This window comes from Phaethon aethereus, assembly GCF_964289735.1.
Source record: "Phaethon aethereus genome assembly, chromosome: 10".
NCBI lineage: Eukaryota > Metazoa > Chordata > Aves > Phaethontiformes > Phaethontidae > Phaethon > Phaethon aethereus.
The window spans coordinates 23,259,090-23,279,687 of NC_138586.1; the positions used below are offsets into that span (position 1 = coordinate 23,259,090).

General features: G+C 43.4%; 3 protein-coding genes across 3 annotated transcripts in view; 2 read left to right on the forward strand and 1 right to left on the reverse strand.

The window, feature by feature from the left end:
- LOC309408421 (fibronectin type-III domain-containing protein 3a-like) overlaps positions 1-4,665 on the forward strand; it is a gene marked incomplete at both ends in the record, with an annotated part of 28,120 nt that extends 23,455 nt beyond the window's left edge. The window contains 6 exons of the mRNA XM_082004237.1: positions 143-292; positions 642-922; positions 1,633-1,845; positions 2,247-2,413; positions 3,401-3,522; positions 4,348-4,665. Coding sequence (XP_081860363.1) covers positions 143-292; positions 642-922; positions 1,633-1,845; positions 2,247-2,413; positions 3,401-3,522; positions 4,348-4,665 — 1,251 coding nt within the window. The remainder of the gene's footprint in view (positions 1-142; positions 293-641; positions 923-1,632; positions 1,846-2,246; positions 2,414-3,400; positions 3,523-4,347) is intronic.
- A 3,329-nt stretch (positions 4,666-7,994) lies between these two features.
- LOC309408390 (growth hormone secretagogue receptor type 1-like) lies at positions 7,995-9,884 on the reverse strand (the record flags this gene model as incomplete). Its single annotated transcript, XM_082004205.1, has 2 exons — positions 7,995-8,302; positions 9,128-9,884. 2 exons carry the CDS (start codon positions 9,882-9,884, stop codon positions 7,995-7,997), a joined length of 1,065 nt encoding a protein of 354 aa, XP_081860331.1.
- Positions 9,885-13,868: 3,984 nt separating this feature from the next.
- TAF9B (TATA-box binding protein associated factor 9b) lies at positions 13,869-16,934 on the forward strand (the record flags this gene model as incomplete). The annotated part of the gene is made up of 7 exons (XM_082004362.1): positions 13,869-13,919; positions 13,997-14,078; positions 14,322-14,458; positions 14,533-14,667; positions 15,492-15,573; positions 16,197-16,310; positions 16,768-16,934. The coding sequence occupies 7 exons, from the start codon at positions 13,869-13,871 to the stop codon at positions 16,932-16,934; spliced, it is 768 nt and encodes a 255-aa protein (XP_081860488.1).
- Positions 16,935-20,598: the final 3,664 nt, after the last annotated feature.

Below are 20,598 nucleotides of genomic sequence, written 5' to 3' on the forward strand. Positions count from 1 at the left end.
ATGCCCTTGGCTGTGGTGGAAAAGACCTCTGGTTTCTACCCCAGTGCTTCTGTTCCAATGTCCGTTGAGCGTAACGAGAGATCACACTTGCATGGGGAACGTGTGTATGTGCTGAAGGAAGATTTATCACTTAAACCCACAGAGTCCTGCGTGCAATGGTGCAGAAATCAGTGAATACAGACTGGACTGGGGACAGGTGGAAGGATCGATGCATATCATTTACACTGGCCCTTGCCAGAGCTATGAAGTAAAAGGTCTCACACCTGCAACCACATATTATTGCAGAGTCCAGGTATGAAAAGCCTTTTGTTATGTGTTGGTAAGCAAATGAGCAAGTACGTACAGTTTGAAGAAAAAATTCAGCTAGAGATGAATTATGTAGTCACCTACTAATGCAAGGTACTTGGTAAGAATGCTTTTCCTTCTCCCCCAGTCCCTCCTAACTACACGTTTCTAGAAATGAAATTTAGCTCTACTGTTGCATTAAATACCAGACATTTTATCATAGTTACATGTTATTTGGGAGATTTTCCATTCTCTTCCAAATTGCTTTTAATAACATGCAAAAGGAAGCATGATAGATGTGACTGTCCGGTCAGAAAAATGCAGATTCAGGAAACAATATGTGGTCTCTCTTTCAGGCTGTGAATGTCGCTGGAGTTGGGCTGTTCAGTGAGACCGGTGTGGTGACAACCCCTGCATCGGTGCCTGCAGCAGTGTCAGTACTGCATTTACTTGAAGAAGATCAAATAGAAATTTCTCTTCCTTTATCAACGTGCCTTGCAATTCAATGGGAAGAGCCTTGTTGTCATGGGTCAGAGATCACTGGATATAACATAGAATGTGGAGAAAAGCAGCTTGTAACCATTGGAAGAAATACAAGCCATGTTCTTGAGAATCTGCTGCCTGACACTCTGTACAGGTAATAATTGTTTTACTCTGAAACCACAGCTGTAGGATTTTCAATCAATAGCTTTGAGGGTAGTGTTTTAAAATACTAGAGGAGTTTTTTTTATTCGGCTTACAGACTATTTGCCTAATTCACTCTGCAACTCAGGAAAAAAAAAATCAAATAAAATTGTCATATCCCGAATTAAACCATGATGCTTTGGTGGCAAGAGTTAAGATTGCTGTGTTAATTTTCACATTCTGAAGAGGCTTTATTCTAATTTTTCTGTGTTTAGAGTTTTTTATTGTGAAAGCAGTGCATATAATGGGATGATCAGTGCCTCACCAAAAGAGGATGAATGTACAGAGAAGAGCAGAATAGCTGTTCCTGTGTTGCATGCTTAGGCTTGGGTTAAAGTTTAGTTCAGATTCAGATTATGGATCTTCAGTGTCAGCGGGAGGCAAGCAGTTCAGGTGAGCATGGAGGACCTGGGCGCTTGTTCACTGAACAGAATAAACCTGAACAATACTGAGAAACACTGGAGCTTCATTATGTTGAAATCAGTGTAATTATGTTGACTTGTTTTGAAGTAGATTATTTTTATAGTTAATTTGTAACTGCATTTTAATTGCTTTATTGTTTGTGGTTAGATTCTTTACAAATTTTAACTCATGCTTTATTAGCGAGCATTTGTTCAGGACCTCAGCAAATTAACTATATAGCTGCTCTTCTCACTTTTCTAGAATTAGAATACAGGCCATAAACAGCTTTGGAGTTGGTCCTTTCAGTCATTCCATTAAAGCCAAAACGAAACCACTACCTCCTGACCCTCCTCATCTTGAATGTGTGGTCTTCAGCTACCAGAGCCTTAAACTTAAATGGGGTGAAGGTCCTAGCAGAGCTTTAATTACCAACCCTACACAGTTCAACTTGCAGATGGAGGACAGGTTTGGCAGGTAAGATAATCAGAACATTAAGGATGCTGTTGCTTTACAACTTCGTATCAAGCTTTTAAGTATTCTCACTTTTGTTTGCACTAGTAAGTCATTTGGGCATCCCAAAGTTTGCCCCTCAGTTTGCATTTTTGCATCCAATCTATCAACCAGAAATGCTGTTGCACCAGTGTTTACTTGTAAACGGTAAATACTATTTACTATTTAAATAGTAATACCTTAGCATCTTCCTACGTTGTCTTTTTTTAGGCACATGGGGGTTGACAGCTGTTCTTTAACTTGAAGTTACAGCGTGTCTAGTATATACAAAGGTTATGAGTTTGGTCGTGTGGTGTCAGTGGTAGCCTGCGTGTGGCTGTAGCTCGAGTAATACCAATTTGTGTATATTCTGTTCTTTCTTCCAGGTTTGTTACTGTTTATAATGGTCCTTGTCATACATACAAGGTACAGCGACTCAGTGAATCCACTACGTACTATTTTAAAATCCAGGCATATAATGATGCTGGAGAGGGAGAGTTTTCTGAAGTTTACGCTTTCACTACAACTAAGTCTCCACCCGCATCTCTTAAAGGTGAGCTTACACTGCACTAGAAACTTCTGCAAGCCATTTACGTACTAGACTGAATGCTACAACCTGGCTCTTCCCAGCCCAGCATCTTTCCAGGGCCTTTGTGCGACAGAGAACAGAAACTAGCTGTGATGGGCTTTATCTTGGTATAAGAAGGGCTCTACTGGTGTAGGACCAGTGTGTGGCTATCTCCTACACTGTAGCTCTTCCACCCCTGACAGTGAGGATTTCTTATACCCTTTTCCAAGTGTAAAGTCATTTTTCAGGGTTGTCTATCACTTGATATAAGTTACAACAGCACATAGGCAAATGAGAACACAAAGAATTCCACTGACCTTTGCTTTCTAATATGAACATTAAAGATTGCCATTAGAGAAAGTCATTCTGAAGATCAGAATGCTGACTGCCTGCAGGAAAATTACGTTGACTCAACCATGTTTATAACATGTAATTTCAGCTCTGGAAATACATGGCCATAAATGCTGTTTTCTCTACTGATTTGAAAGTGCTTGCTCATCTCTACAAGCATTAGATGTCAGAAGCTCATCTTGTCAGATTGAAAAGACAGACAAGTGTAACCTACAAATATTACAATGATCATTTTTTAAGCTTATGTCATGAAATATAGCAAAGAAAAAGAATGAAACAAATCTCAATTGCTTAAATTATTTGAATGACTGTTACCTCTACATCGTTAACAAATACACTGGAAAAACCTTAAGCTTTTAGACTTACACTGCCCAGTCACTTGCACTGGAACTGAAACATTTTAAATGGAAAATGTACAAAAGCAAAGCATACTCTAAGCCAGGGTGAGAAAACTTCCTTGTTGTGACTGAAAGCAGTGCCCGTTTGCTACATTAAACTGTGAAAACGAGTCACTGTAGTAATTGGTGATTTTGCCCCTTTTCTTCCGATTGGAAAAACAAGAACTTTTGTAGAGACCATTGTTCTCTTTTTCTAAAATGCCAACAAATCACTTTTTTCTAGCACCCAAAGCAAATCAGCTGGAAGAAAACACTTATGAAATCACATGGGAACCTTTACAGCCGATGAAAGGGGATTCCATTGTTTACATCCTTCAGCTTGCTGCTGGGAGAGAGTTTGATCAGGTACCTTTTATTTTACATAATAAACCTGAGGGTTTTTTTACTTTGAAGAATTACTGCAAAAAAAGGTGTCTATGTTTGAAGGTTCAAATTCTGTTTGGTGATGCTTAGCGGCAGGGCTACTTCTCATTTCGGCAAGAGACTCGATTCACAAGCCTGACTCCCAGGGCGCTTCATTCAATGTCCCAGTCGGTTCCTGTCAAGGAGGCTTTAAGTTTGTGATGGGTGGGGACAGCTTCCAGTATAGGGTCCTGCTGCTCTGCCGCCTCATGGCATTGAAGGTTGCCACAGACTAAAGATCATAAAGGTCCGTTTCCTTGTTGACCCTTTGCTTGTGCTATAAAAGCAAATGACTGTGAAGGCGAGCTTGAGAGCCACTGGGGGAGGAGTTCCTTGTCTAGAAGTGGGTTAACACTGTTTAACCCTGTTTTCCCAGCATTTCCCTTGGCTCTTTTGATTCTTAAATCTTACGGTTGGTTTGTGGCACCACTGTCTTCGTTAGGTGTAGACAGCACTTGCCCAGTGTTTGTAGATGAGCTGTATGGAACAATAGTTGTGCAGAACGATTTTTTTTTTTTTTTTTTCTGAGCTTCACAATCCAGGTCTGTCAGTGTGGTGCATAGCAGGAAGCTTTGGAGTATTCACAGGAAAATGAATCGTAAATTCTTCAGAAATAAAAGCAGAGATTTTATTAAGCGGGCTGGAAGAGAACAACTTCAGGCAGTGTCCAGCGCCGCACATGCTTGTAAGGCAGAATGGAAGGTAGCGCGTGCTGTTTGTAAGATGAATCCCATGTGAAGTGGTTCTCTCTCTTATTCTTCTGCCTAGGTATACAAGGGACCAGAGACTTCCTTCCGTCTCTCAAACTTGCAGACAAACTGTGAATATCGGATCAGAGTCTGCGCTGGCCGTCAGTCCCAAGACTCTGCAGGATTACAAGAACTGTATGGACCTTACAGTCCCAGTACAGTGTTCTCATCTCAGAAACAGGAGCTGGTTCCACCATGTGCCGATTTGACGACGGAGTTGGCAGAGACTAAGAAGACATTACGTGAAGAGCGCTTCATTGCTATTGTTCTTCTCTGCGGATTTGCAGTGGTTGCTATTTTATTTGCTGTTGTTATTCAGTACTTTGTAATCAAGTAGATGAGAGCCTGTTCAGTACTCAGCTTTTTGTACAGAAGCTATTTCGGGTATTTATGGTTAGTTCTAATTAAAATCCTAGCTGGAAATGTATAGTTACATGCATTTCCACTTTTGCTGCTGGCTATCAGTGAGGCTGGGTTGGCAGATCCTTTCCAAATACTGAACACAGATTTCTTGTAGAAAGGGTAATCCTGGGTCTTCTGTAATCAGGGTTAGCTGTTAATAAAACAGCAAAAAAACTGCCTTATCGTGCACGCTGGTGCCTGTGCACACTCTTCCTCTCTGTCTGAACTCCAAGTGGGGCCCTTTGGCCAGTTAGAGAAGGCATTGATAGAAAAGTCCTTTCCAAGTACAACTAAGCAGTGGTAGTCGATCCGTAACGTTTAATCAGGTATTGTTGTAGTTTGGTATACATGAAATACAGCAGCACAAATGCTTAAGCTTAGAGCAGTACTGTATTGCAAAACATTACTAGAGCATACCACATTTAATATACTGTAGAAGGAGAGCAGAATATTGACTTTGACTTAGCGATATTACTACTTTACAGTTATTTTAATATTTCGGATTCAGTAATAATCATTTCAAGTGTTAAAGTAGAGGGTGCCAGCATTTTTAGAATTTTAATCAAAATGCTAGACAAAAGGTTAGCAGGACATAATGTACATACAGCAAAGGCGTCCGTACGTAACGTTGCAGAAAAGGCCCCTTTTGTATTGTACATTTCTGAATGAAATGCTTTCTGCTGTTGGTGAGCAGCTGTTGGCCCAATCCACATTTCACTCTCAGTGCCTGAGAGAAAAGTAATTTCCTGTGCTTCTGATTAAATCTCTGCAGTGTTTTCAGAAAAGCACAGGTATTGTCTTTAAGGAGAAAGAGTGCATTTATGATAAATGTTACGCTATTTGGCTCAAACTGAGCAAATGTTTTTGTACTATTATTAACCTAAAAATAAAAAGTTGAAACTGCTTTTGGATGCCCTTCTAACTTAATCTGAATTATCAAATTGTACATGAAAGAACTCTTTTTAGATAACATTTGTACGATGTTTTAAATGACTTGCTATCCCAGTGGTAGCAGCTTCACATTCCATTGCTTTCTAGATGGGAATGTTCGGCCTGCTATGAACTTTTCTGAAACTCGTCCTGTTTGTCTGGGGGTGTTTTTTGTGGACACTGTGCACTACATATGACCGTTCTTGTTAAATCTGCTTGCGAATATCTGAAGATGAGTCTGACAGCTGTCATCTTTATATCAGATATTTTGAAAGCTGGGACTCACAGATTCCAAACGTGTTTCAGAATGGGTCTTCCTAACAGCATTTGGAATATGCCATAGAAAGGTAGATTTAGCCTATTTTTGCAAAGACTACGGCTACACTTTATACACATCAGAGCGATGCACTTGTACGTGGAATGTTGGATGTGATAGTGCTACAGGCTAAGCATTTCCAGTAGTTGATCACTTTAAGGGTCTTTCTCCTATGGCAGTTGATGAATAATGTTGCGTTAGAGTTTGAGGCATTGTGTTGTATTTCAGATGTGGAAAACCTAAATTATGACATAGTATCGCTTAATACTCTTAAAAGTAGATTTATGGTGCAATCTGAAATTAATCTTTTCAAAATGTACTCTTCATTTTGTACTCTATTTATTTTGATTAAAAGTCCTGGAAAAATGTATGTTTGAATGTATTGTTCTACTTGTAGCAGAACTTTAAGTTAATCATTTATTACGTCATAGAAATCTCTCTCCCTCAAGTGTTGGAAAGAGTTTTATACAGATATTAGTCTTTAGTTTGCAGAAGAGTTTACAATCTGTCTATATTTCTCTTCATAATCTACTTTTAGCAAATAAGACTGCCTTCAGCAAATCTCTATTGCTAAAGGGTTATTTCTTTAACTCTTAGAACGAAGTTTGTAGAGGTTTATTTGGCAATAATATTTCTGATAATTTTAAAAGATGAATTAGGATTGCAGAGTAAATACTAACAAGTCATGACTCCTAAAAAGTGAAAGAAAGTTCTTTTGTAATTGCCACAAAATAGTAATGTTTCCAGAAAATAGCCGTGAAAGCCTGCTGCAATACAGATTTTACATCAACTGTTATCCATTCCAGAACGATAGACCTTAGTGGCATTAATGTATTAGGTATCTTCAGTTTTCTTGTATTGTAATTTTGAGGTATCTCAAACTTATGTTAAAGCTGCCATGCCTTGTATTACTAAATTGTAACTATCAAATAGATAATATATTTAATACAGCCAATAAATAATACAAATGTATTCAAATTTGACTACAGGGATGTGTGTGGTTTGTGGATTTTCATCTTACTCGGGAACAGTCATTTGTGTAGTATGTAATTTAAGCTGAAGAAACATGTTTGGCATTGTTACTACGTGTCATTAAGAGCTGTCTTAAAACCTCTCTGGAAGAAAAGTTATTTGTGGGAACCTTAGCGCAACACTGTCCTTTTCCAAGAGCTGTGTCTGCCTGGGGACTGAGCAGTGCGATTTCTTGAGCTCCTTTACAGGGTTTTGGGGCAGGCCCTGAACTGGTGATCTGGACTCGGTGTTTGCCCGTTGACAAACAAGGGATCTGGGCAAATGCCTTCTGCTCTTGCTTCCCTCCCCAGCCATCGCCCAGGTGTAGCTTGTCCCTGGTCAGTTCAGATGAGCTCTAAAGGCAAGAAGGGTTTCTTGCCATAGAGCTTAGCAGCGATGGGGTCTGACTTTGCGGAAAGCTGGGTATAGTTTGAATGAAGAACAAGATAAAAGGCCGAAAATGAGGGCAGCAACTCGAGAGACCTGAAGGGTGAGCACTAAATCGATCTTTTGGAAGAAGGCAGTGCTTTTGTAGCTCCACAAAATGAGTAATTGCTTATTTTCCTTTCAAGTACCTTGCAGATGGTGTTTCTTAGGCTCACTTGCTGAAAGCAAGCAGCTGGCCTGGCTTTAACCTCCACTTTCTCTCTCTTGGCTTCTGTGGGAGGAAAGTACCTTGAATTATGTTTCACAGGTCTGTGATTAACAAAACATCTGGTCCTCAAAAACTGAGACAAATCCTTCCCAGGAGCTTTGTGCGTAGTTAAACCTGACAATGTGGCTGGTAAGTCCACTGAGGAGAAGAGCCGTGCCTGCCCCATGCCTGCCCCTCAGTGCTGGAACAATGTGAAGTGACTCCAGCCTTCCTAAAATGATCCAAACCTATCTCTCGAAACACATAGTGAAAGGTAAGCCAAAAGAACAGAGTTAATACTTGTTCCAGTCTCTGTGTGCACCATCTACCTGGGTTTTAACCCAGAAAACAGTTGGCAAAATTAAGATTTAAGTCAATGCTGAACAGTTGACGTGAAAGAACCGAGTTCTGTACCTTCAAAAGAAACCTTTTCACCCCTGGTCAGGCTCCTGCAGTTCCGAGTTCGTTTGTGGTGCAAGATTTTGCTCATCGCTTCCCTGTACTTGTGTGACAGGATGTTGTAAAGTATGGGGTTTATGGAAGCCCCAAGGTAGAAGAGAAGCATGGCGATGAGGTTGAAGTACTGCGTGAGGTCATACAGGATGATTTCAGTCTGGGCGAAGAGGAGTCGGCCAATGTGGAAGGGGAGCCAACACAGCACAAAGGCAAAGACAACGACAGCTAGAGAGGAAGAGAGCACACTTCAGTCTCGAGCAGTGTTTGTTCTGCCTCTTTAAACTACTTAAGGACGGAGACATGAGCTTGCTAAATTAACCCAGCAAGGACAAGACCTCCCGCCTTTCCCAGCAACTTTTGTGCTGTGGTTACTGGTAATCTCAAGCAACAAGGACTTAATGGTTGCACACAAAATTAATTGCAATTAAAACTGGGCTGTCTACACCCATGTTGTCCAGGGGAGATAAAGGAAAAGCACCTTTTTGCAAAGCAGCCTTTATTTAAATGAAGGGCTACTGCCTGCTCTTGGCGTGAAAACCTGAGTGGCCGCTGGCATCCTGCAGTGGGTACCAGCTGGCACGGGATAAGGATCATGTTCAAGTAAGCCCAGGCAGGTGGGTTTTTGCCATCCTCGGCAAAGCCACAGTCACCCAGCTTGAGAAATTTTGCAGGGGAAATGGCTTTAAAACCTTTCCTTGCCACAGCAGGGGAAGTGCCTGCTCAGGTTTTAAATCACAGGATTTTCTGATTTCTTTAATCTCGCAGGGTCAGAGGTCAGGGGGGAGAGGAAAGTGATCTCAAAACAAAAAGCCATGCTGATCTGCTTCCCTGACATGCAGTAAGATCCCTAGCCTGAATACCGTGCCGTCAGGGACTCCCCTTCTTACCAGAAAAATCCAGGAACACAAATTAAGTGTAAATCCATTGATTTTAAATCTGTGTAACTCTGTGTTTTGTCCCTCCTTTCCACCATCCCCTGCACTGCTGTATGCCCCGTGGGGGTGATGAAAGAGGGCAGCTCTTCAGATTGGGTTTCTAACCCGCTCTTACCCAGCATTTTGACAGTCTGCCTGTGGGACCTTCTTCTGCCCGCAGCCTGGCAGCCCGGCAGCCGCTGCCCACTCCGCCTCAGCTTTCTGCAGATCAGTCCGTAGAGTAGAGTCAAGCAGAGCATTGGCAGGAAGAAATAAATGGTGGAGACCCAGGTCATCGTCTCGAGCAGCCCCGTGCGGGCCACGCGTTCAATGGGCCTGCACTCCCGGCTCTCCTGGGACAGGCTGCCGTTACGGTGTTCCACCCCGAAGAGGAAGAGGATGGGGCCAGCGGTCAGGAGGGAGCAGCCCCACAGCACCAGGATGACCCGTTTCACCCGGCACTTGGTGATGGTTGCTTTGGCTTTCAGGGGAAAGCATATGGCAAAGTACCTCTCCACGCTCACCGTGGTGATGTGCAGGATGGTGCAGTACGTGCACGTTTCGCTCAGGTAAATGAAGAACTTGCAGAGAAAATCCCCAAATATGTAGGGCTTGTACTTCCAAAGGCGGTAGAGGTCGGAAGGCAGGCCAAGGAAAATCAGCGTGTCTGACAGCGCCATGCTGGACAGGTACATGTTCACTGTCGTCCTCATCTCCTGCGAGCGTCTGAAAATGACGATTGTTATCAAATTCCCAGAGACTCCCAAGAAAAACAGGATGATGGAAATTATAGTGACGGGCACCAAAATATGGATGTCAAACAAAGAAAAAGACTGATCTTCAGAGGAGTCTGTGCTATTTCTGAAATAGCTGTGATTTGAGATGGAGCCCATGTCTAGTTTCAAAGCCAAGGGCAGGGCTGGCTTCGTCTTCCCCTTTGATGGAAACCTGATTTGTGGCAAGAGCGAAGCATGTTTCAAAGCGAGTGTCCAAGCACCAATCATCTACACAACGATTCTTACGTGATCAGTTAAAAAATTAAAATTATGATTATAACCATTTAGCTGGTGAAGCTGAATACCTGGGTGCTGATTAGTCCATTTTACGAGAAGCGAAGGAATATTAGATTCACGCATCCCGCATTCACCAGACACAACCTTTTAAAAATAATATTGACCATTATAAAACAATATTTACCGTGATGATATTTACCCTTAGCTTTCCAGTGTTTGGAAAAGGGACATTTTTTACATTTCCTGTGAATCCCACTAAGTGTGTAGAGCCGGGTCCGGTGGCAGGGCTCTGAATTGATTGCAGGGGGATCGCAAAGGGAGGCAGTCCCCCCACAGGAGCCGGATGGGAACAGCCTCTCTGATGCGCTCAGCGGTTTGCCAGATCCTTCCAGCACCTTCCAGCGCCAGGAGCGGAAATCTTTAGGCTGAGAAGTTTCCTCAAGGCTCTGCCGAGGAGCAGGGAGGCTCACAGGCAGTCACGGCGCCTGGCGGTGCTTCACCTGCAGGATGGCTTTCCTGCCGCCAGTGACAACGATGCTGTTGTGCCGGGAGGTTCCCAGGATGCTGGAGTTCCCCGGCACGCAGCACAATTTCTGAGGAAATCGGCTGGGGCTGCTTGACTTTTTGCATCCATCTCCCGTGCTGCCCATTCTGCGCTCATCCATCTTCCTCCCTTCCACCTACACATCGCTAATGATGCTGCACTAAATACGTACCCCCACCCCGCTTTTCTCCTTACCCTGCAAAAAGTGCCTGCAGTTACTAGGTAGGGTAGAACAGTTCTTTGATACTGGAAATTTAATTACCCCATTTGGGCCAGTTACATAATTTTCCATCATTCTGTGTTTACTTAGGGCCTTTCCCACTTGAGCTCCTCCCCAGCATATGCTGCCGAGTGAGAAATTTCTACTGACAGTGCTTTAATGACTTTATTAAGATAGGATGGGAAAGCCTTTATTTGAACATCAGTCTTCAAAATGAGACAGTGCGACACTTAGCCCTGATTTACTTTCCACTTCAGAAAAGATCAGAGACAACGAGCTGGAAAGCGCCATGGCGGGGGAGGCGAGGGGTAAAGGGGCCGGCGCTAGGGAAAATGCAAGGGAAGGCTCTGGGAAGCTGGAGGTTAACTGCACGCCGCCGGGAAAGAGCAGGGACACTCCACACCAGAGAGGCTGAGTACGCTGCCCAGCTCAACAGTAAGATGTGTCCAGCCACAGTCCTCAGAAATTCCTCCATGACCTGGGAACTGGGGTGCTGGCAGAAGTGAGCGGGCTACCCGGTACAAAATAAACCTCCCCCGTTTTCCTCAGAGCTCTGCTCTTTGCAGTTTTTCTTGTCTGAGGACCGTTCAAAAGCCAGCATTTTGTAGAGCCACATAATGTGGGATTTGGGTTTGAAAGGTCAGTGCTGAACACAGTCACTGTGTTGTGTTGACAGATCCCTGGTTGTAACATTAGGGAGATTTCTGCTGCCATTTCCAAGAGCTGGAAGCGCTGGCTGTGGATTTTTTTCAAGAGATTTAGGCACCTGAACACCTCAAAAAAAGAAAAGCTCTCTGGGTGCCAAGGCTTTACTTTGCCGCACCTTAAACACCTCTACAAAATCTGCCTTAAGAAGAAATCCCCAATACTTCACTCTGTTGGTGATTTAAATGGCGCACCCTGAGCGGAGCTAAGCCCTGGCTGGCGCATGCACGCACAGGCTGAACAGTGTGTGGCTGTTGTCCCTATTTCTTCGAGCAGATCGCTCCCAGCTGGGAGACGTTGCCTTTGATGAATGTCCCCGGTTCGGCCGTGGCAGGCGGAGGAGTCAGCGCTCAGCCTGGCCATGCCGTGACCCAGTTTCCTGTTTTCTAACGCTGAAAGAAACCCCAGTGTCTGGGCAGAAAGGAAGGGTGACTACTCTTTCATTCGGCCGATGCACGGTGCCCGCAGCCAGCTGAACGCAGGCATTCACAGCACGGCCGTGCCCCAGAGGGCTGGCAGTGGGGAGGAAGCTTTCACAGCCAGGCAGACCCACTCCAGCTCAGCTGCCCGCACAGAAGGCATTTGTGGCCTCGGGGACAAGTGTCTTCCCTGTGGAAACTGGCTTTCCGTGTTGTCTTCGTGCCGCTGGTTTCCAGGCAGAAACCCTGCAAGTAGCCGCAGCTCTTGGGTGTGCTGCTCAGCCTGGAGAGTCACCTCTGCGCAGCAGCGTTGGCGGGGAAGGCAATCACAGCACGGACAGGAGCCCTGCGGGGGCAGAAGGGTCTCTGGCTGCTCCTGGGGGTAAACCCAGAGCCCATTGGCAGTATGCAGTATCTTTCTTCTTTACTGCATCGGGAATAAATGGCAGTGATGGCAGATGGCCCGATAATGCCAAGTTTCAGCCTGATCCACAGCCTGCATCCCATCCAGGGTGGAAGAGCTGCCCTCCCCCTCTTCCCTGAAACAAGGGGAAAAAAGTGGGTTTTGTTTGTTGTCTAAGGTCAGTGTCTGGAATTCATCCTCCGTTCCCTCCTCGCAGGATGTTTTTGTGTAATATCCTATGACTCATGAAAGTCAAATGACTTGGACTATAACGCTAGAGTGCTTCCAGCCAAAGAGCCTCAGCAGAGGCATGCCAGCCGCCTGCACCTCCAGCGCTGGCATGTGCTGGATGCCAGTTTTCCAGCTCCTGCAGCTGCCGCCACAGGCGTGGGGCTGCCTCTGCCCCTCGTCAAGCCGAGTCTGGCACTCCCTGTCACCGGCAAACCTGCGGCGTGGGGGGCCAGCTGCCAGCTGCCAGCTCAGTACAGACGTATGGAGGCCAAGACAGATTTGAACTTTGCATTTACACCTAGGCACGTCAAGTGTATGGCTTCCAGGTGTTAAACATCATCCTTGGTACAGGTGAGAAGCAGAGAGAGAGTCTTGCTGCCGCTGGAATGTTTTGCAATGCGTTACAGGCATGGATTGGAGGGATCACAAGTTAACAGCTGTTTATTTCTTCTTGCTCTCAAAGGAGGTTGGCTTCTCTTCCCCATTACATCAGCTGGTCTAGTGCGGATATCGCGTCTTCGTCCAGACCTTGCTTCGTTTGGACATCACAGCTAATGACAACACTATTGCAACTTCTTCTGGCATGCTGCTAATCCCCGTTTGACAAAATCACAAGAGAACAATTTTTTTTGTTCTGTTTTGCCTCAGGAAGCAAGAGAAACTTTTGCTGAGACTTGCATGGGATGTATGTAGAGATCCTTTGCTGCTAGGAAAACAAGCTTTAAAAGTTCTGCTGCCAGGACTCTCCTTTTTCTTTAATCCTGGGAATGCTGACAATTTAAAAAGCGGTCATCAAAGTCGTTAATGAAGAGGCATAACCTTCTGCTTCATCACTGGGCAAATGGCTGGCGTTAGACTGTTCTGCAGCAAGGGGGGGCAGGGGCCGATTCCCTGATCCCATCAGCCGTGGTCTGTGCCCTCGCGTTATCACTTTGTCTCCACAAATATTTTTATTAAAAAGAATTTCTGCGTCGCAGAAATGTAGATTTTTAAAAATAAAAAGCAAGACGAAAGCCCTGCCTAACCCACGACCGGGCTGACCTGCGGAGGGGGCTCAGGGTCTCACTTCACGGACCGTGAGGCCTGTGCCTCCCCACCCCACTGAAAGCCGCGTGGCAGTTAAAGGCCTTCACGGCTTGTTTGCTCTGGCGGAAAGGCGGAGCGGCAACATCGGCGCCGTACGAGCTGCCGCCAGGACCCGGCTGCTCCCCTGCCGCGCTGCCCCGGCCAGGCCGCGTCTCCATGGCAACCGCCGCCCCGACCGCCCTCCCGGCCTCCGTAGCCGCCCTCGTCCCTCCCCGGTCACGCGACCGGAAGCGCCCTCCCAGGGCGAGGAGAAAAGATGGAGTCGGCGAAGATGGCGTCTCCCAAGAGCGCGCCCAAAGACGCGCAGGTACTGGGGGGGCCGGGCCGGGCCGGGTCGGGTCGGGTCAGGGCGGCGGAGCTCAGCGGTGCCTCTCCGCCCTGCAGGTGATGGCGCAGATCCTGAAGGACATGGGCATCACGGAGTACGAGCCGCGCGTCATCAACCAGATGCTGGAGTTCGCCTACAGTAAGCGGGGCCGGGGGCGCTGTCAGTGCCTGGCACGAAAAGCGGCCTTGCCCTCGGGGAGGGAAAGGCCGAGGGGGGAAGGGAAATGCCGACTTTAGCCGTGTTTCCGGGGGGTTTCCCTTTGTCAGTTCTTGAAAATAATCGTGGAGGAAGCAGTGTTTTTGGTGGCAGCTGGATGGCATAGGGCTGGGAAAGATTTCTTTCTTTTAACCCAGCCTTAATGAGAAATTCTGTTTTTCAAAGGGTATGTGACTACTATACTGGAAGATGCAAAAATTTACTCAAGCCATGCAAAGAAATCCAGCGTCGATGCAGATGACGTGAGGCTGGCAATCCAGTGTCGAACAGACCAGTCTTTTACATCTCCACCTCCAAGAGATGTAAGTAAAACTGGGTTGATAATTGCAGAATGTGATGAAAGACTACAGGTGGGAATGTAAACGTGTGTCTCCAGTTCTTGTTAGATATTGCAAGGCAGAAAAATCAGACGCCGTTGCCGTTGATAAAGCCTTATTCTGGACCCAGGCTTCCGCCTGACAGATACTGCTTGACAGCTCCCAACTACAGACTGAAGTCCTTACAGAAGAAGGTAAGGGCTTTGGGTAGGGAAGGATTCACCTAGTGCCTGCATTGTTTGTCAGGAATCTTGTTGGAATTGGAGTTTTTCACATCTCTGAAGGGTGCGTGTGGGCAAATGCTGACCTGTGCACATCAAAGTAGTGTTTGAAACTAAGTTAGTGGTCTATATATCTAGGAATCTGCAAGTAGTATTACGGTTAGCTAGTTTCAAATGTGACGTGTATTAAAAAATGCATCTGTGAATTTTTTAGCATTAGATCAAAATTGTCGAGTTGAATGTCAGATTGTAAAAGGAAAAAGTAGGGCTTTAGTATGGATATGAAAGAGTATTTTGTACTTACACCTCAGATGTTTCTGCTTTAGAGGGAAGAGAAAAAACTTATGTTGCTTGCTGGAAAATACGGAATGTCTGGATGTGTAGGATTTCGTATTTATGTCCCCCGTTTTAAAGAAAGAATTTAAAAGTTGAACTTAAGGTTCCCGGTATTGACATGGGACATGCTTTGGTACTGGGTGTAGAGCAGAATAACAGTTGGTGTTTAAAATGTTCTAGTTATTCTTTCCCATAGAAACTAACCTGATCGACCCGAGTGCTACTTGCCAGATCAGCTGCCTGCCGATCTTTGGCATTATGTCACGTCCAGGAGCTCTCCCGTTCACACCGGTGACATTCACACTGTAAAGAATTTGAGAACATCTGTGTTGGCATACAAATCATGTGTTGTTGCTGTGAAAGAGGCTCTCTGCTGTTTCGTAGAAAGAACCGTTTCTTTTTTCATTTTAAGAGCTGTTAATTTCTAATGGGTTGCTAAACTGAATGTTCTCTCTCACCAGGTTTCTTCCTCTGCAGGAAGAATAACAGTCCCTCGCCTGAGTGTTGGTGCTGTGAGCAGCAGGCCCAGCACACCTACTTTAGGTAGGAAGTGTCTCAGTTGGGGTTTCCATGTTGATTTTATGAAGGAGAAAAATAAGGAGGAGTAATGTAAAGCATGCTTCAACACCTGAGGACGTGTGGCGTGCCACCTGATCTTAGTATCATCATTTGACAGTATCAGAAAAATTAATTTCAAAAGATTACAACAGTCCTTGATACATATGTACATTACTGACCTATATTTTTATTCCTGTATTTGTGATAAATTCTATATTTGAAGAGACAATTCAAGAAACTTAGCAGAAGTTGGAGCTTTTTCCCCTCAGTGTAAAAGTGCTACACTGAACTACAAATAGCACTAAATAAAACCAATTTTTAAAAGGCTCACAAAATTTCTGACTGAGCATCTGCACTTACATATCAGTGTGTGTGTTTGTAGCCTAGAATTTTACAGGTCTTGAGTAAATGTACAGTTCTACCTGAAAATCTGACTCCTGTATCACCAGTATCAGTATGTTCCTGTTGTGTTCCCACTACTTTGAAAATAATGGGTTCCACTTTGAAAGCAAATCTACGAGTGCAAGTGTGTGTGTGTGTATATATTTTTTTTTTTTTTTTTTTTTTTTTTTAGATTTATTGCTTGACTAAGCTGTTTTGAATTTTAGGTACGCCTTCAGCACAAACAGTATCTGTCTCAACAAAAGTTGGCACTCCAGTGTCCCTGGCCGGTCAGAGGTTCACCGTACAGATCCCGTCTTCTCAGGCAGCAGTCAAGTCAGGTAAAATACAAGCCGTAAAGATCAGCAGCACTTTTTGGTGTTCTTTTTAGCAGAACAGATATTAATTTATAGTAATAATGTGGGGGAATTACTTCACCTCTTCTGTTTTTTAATATTGCTAAACTCTTGTGTCTCCTGACGTAAGGCAGACAGTCTTCCCTCTGGTAATTTATTCCAGTAGCTTCTAGTTTTAATTCCTATTTCGTGGTGTTGACCACAATATTTCAGGCGGATTTCACTATGCCTTGACTGCCACCTCCGTGCTCTCTCGCTCTCTTGTGCTCACCCCACTAGCATTCTGTCTGCTTTGCTGTCAGGATCATTCTGGGGTTTTCAGCCCGGAATGTTCTAGTAGCATGCTTCTTCATTAGGTTGGAAGCTCTGTTTCAGTGTTGGAAAATCAACTTTTTTCAAGCTTTTTATTGAATGACTTCTTTTTATTCCCCCCCCCCCCCAGCCACACCAACTACTCCCACGGTTCAGAATGTTCTAATTAATCCTTCGTTAATTGGACCAAAGAACATTCTTATTACGACAAATATGGTATCATCACAGAATACGTCTAATGAATCAAATCCCTTGAAAAGGAAGCATGAAGATGACGACGACTATGATAACTTGTGAAGAGACTGTCCAATCCTCTTCCGTTCCTCAGTGATTCATATTGAGTCTGAGAGGGGTTTTGCCAAGAGTTCTTTGTAAACGGCATGAGAGCATGTAAATACTGTGCTAATATGCAGTTGGGTGTGGAGTGAGAGAGAGATCAGTGCCTGTGGAAAGATGAAACAGTGACTAATCTTTTCCTGGGGCCTGTAATGTCTTTTGACACTCTGTAGCAATGGTGAGTGCCGCTCACTGTTACACAGCACAGTTTTCGTGTCTTTTCAGTTGCCTTATTTCTAAAAAACAGATGTGTCATGTTGCTGAAGCTTGGTGAGCCAGGTGCTGGTAGTACTGTCCCCTGCCAAGTAAAAATAATTTTTAGAAAACACTGGGTGGTGTGACAGTTTTCATTTCAAGTAGCGTCAAAAAGAGAGTCCTGGGCGAGGTGGGATGTAGCTGGGGCATACCAGTTTTTTTTTTTTTTCCCCAAATACATTTGCTGCTTTGGTGTTGGGTTAGTTTAGTTACATACACTGGTCTCTAAGTGCAGTTCCAGTGTGTGTGAAGATTATCTCTTAACAGTAGAAATACAGACCAAAGGTAGAGGAGAGGCTTTCTGGAGGACACCTATTTGGCTGACCTCTGATATCCATCAGTCCATGGTTTCTGGTGGCCTGAACACTTAGACCAGTACCACAACTCAAAAGTTAGTGAAGAGGTAAAATCCCAGCCAAGATTTGTTCTTTATTTCCAAGAAGCTGCACCTCTCTCAGCAGCTTGTGCTTGTGTGTTTATTGAGTCATGTGTTTCCATTGTCCTGGCACATGGTGGGATCTGTCGAGGGACAAAGCGCCTGAGCTTGACTGTGAGGGATGGACTTGAAGCCTCAGGTACCTGTAGATGCTTTTATTGTGTAGCAGGAGCCTAAGTGTGCTCTACTAAAAGGCTGAATACATTTGATGTGTTTTTATATATTAATAAAGTAAGTAAGTAAAAGTGGTGTGTTTTTGTAACAAAGTCCTTGTTAAATGCTATAGCTTGTTACTACCTTTCCTAAGACCTCTTTTGTGACGTGACCGGGGCTGGGAGAGCTCTTGCACCAGTTCTGGCTTGGTGGTGAATGCAAAAACCGCTGTTTCCCACCGAGACCTTTAAAAGGCTGCAAGTAATTGAATGTACCGGCTGTTAAAATGATACAGAAATGACTGCTCCCTCTTCGCGATGCTTCCTTCAGCGCTGAAGTGGACCAAGGGCCTGGGCTGGCTCCTGCCATGTTGCTTTTGGTCCGGTTTGTCTAAGGAAATGCTGACCAAAACCGGCTTTTCACTGGGGGAAGAGTATGTGGGCGACGTCTCGGCAGGAAGGTTGCCACCAAGGGTGAAGAAACACACAGGCGCCCACACGTGCACGCACATGGGTCTGGGTATGCATGTATGGCAGGTATTTTTTTATATATATCTATCTATATGGATGTATGTATACACACATAGATCTAGATAATTGTCTGGTACACTCTCAAACTCTCCCAGACGGCTGTTCTTTTTTGTATGTGTGTGTATATATACACCCAGTATGTATAGACTATAGTGTATATAGAGAGAATATATAGTAGTTCATTACACATGCACATAAACACTTGGCCACCCTTTATATATAATATATATACACACACATATTCATGCAGACACTCTTACATAATCTGTGTACTACTTATACTCTATACAGTCTCAGACACCTTTTTTATATAGATGTATAATGTATAGAGCATACAACATTTGACAACATCCATAATGTAATTTTTTTTGGTATTGTACGCATACACACTCACAGACAGTATTCTTACATATATAGTATTCAAATATATAGGTATAAATAAAACCATATGATATCCTCTCACATATACCCCACTTCTGAAAATACTTAATATATCTATGTATTTGGACATACATACGCATGTAGGATTCAGTTTTTACACGCATGCTCTCTTTCCTATTTTATATACACATGTACATTTATACTTTCTCTATAAATGTACACACAGTCCTAGACACTCTCATTTTTCTCTAATAATATCTTACATGTAAGAAAACATAGTATATAGCATATGTTATGTTTATATATGCCATATGTTATGTATTATGTATCCTGTAGTCTATTATTTATATTTGGTATTATATAACACCTAATTATGTTGTTATCTATTGCAGTATATTATAGTTATGTATAGAACATTTTTTTATAATTATATAGTACATATATATACACATCACACACCTTTGCACAGGCTCCTATATGTACACATTTCTATTTGTACTCTGCACAGGCTCAGATACCCTTTTTTATATCTACAATATAATATGTAAAGTACACTGATAATCCACACACAAGGTGCATTATATAGTGGGTGAGTGTATGTATATGCATACACCAGACTCCTGCTCTGGTGTATATTGTAATACTGTAATATATATGTGTACAGAAATGATACTGTCTCCCTATTTAGATATTTAGGAACCACCACGTGCACTTGCTCTCACACAGCTGTTCCTTTATGTACATAGATATATTTGTGCTCTCTCCACACAGAGAGAAATGTCATTTCAGAGAACCTTTCTATATATACACAATACATAGCACATAATACATAATATTACTATATAATGTGTAACATACATCTATTATATATGCTAGATAATATATATTACTATATAGTGTATCTAAACCACATAGAAACCTATGCTTTTACATACTTTTTTTTTAATATTCTATGCACACACAGTCTCAAGACACCCTTTCACGGGAGGTGTGTGTATATATATATCAAATAGATATTTAATATGCAATATATACTATAATATATAAATATAGATCTATTTAATTATCATTAATTTATAAAACATACAAACGTGGTTGGACTTGATGCTCTTAAGGATCTTTTCCAACCTAAATGAGTCTATGATTCTAGATTTATACATTTTCTGTAAACGCAGCATCAGACAGACTTTTATGTATCTAAAATAACTTCATATAACTTCCTATATTGCATATAACATCATAATTATCATATGCTAGCTATTGCATATGTATGACACATCATATCCACACCCAATGCTCACAAACACCTATTCTTTTATATATGTAATATCCTAATAGATGATATATAAATAAATTTATGTTCTCTCACACACATACTCTCTTGGTCGCAGTGACATGTATTCTTGCATACTGATGCTCTAGAAATCCACACACAGTCTCAAACACACAGAAATGCATACAGGTATATTAAAAAACACATATATATTATATTTTATACATAATGGAGGGGGCTGTTCATCACCAAAAGAAAATGAAGACGCTTGTCTTGATTTAAGCCTGAGCACATCCCTGAGCATGTCCCATGGTGTGGAGTGTTGGCATAACATGCGCTCTGGCCTGCCGGAGCATGGCACAGCTTGGCACAGCTCCCCACCCACCTCCTCCAGCACACAGCTCCCAGCTACCCAGGTGAATTATTTCATAACCCTGTCAGCAAGTAGGGCAAGTTTGCTTCAACCACAGGCATTTGTAACCCTGCGTTTCACTGCACAAAGATTTGTTGCCGTTGTGCTCCCGCTTTGTTCTGTAAATACAAAACAGTCCTGACTCACCGTTTCCAAGCCCTCACCTTCAGGATGGGAAGGTTTGT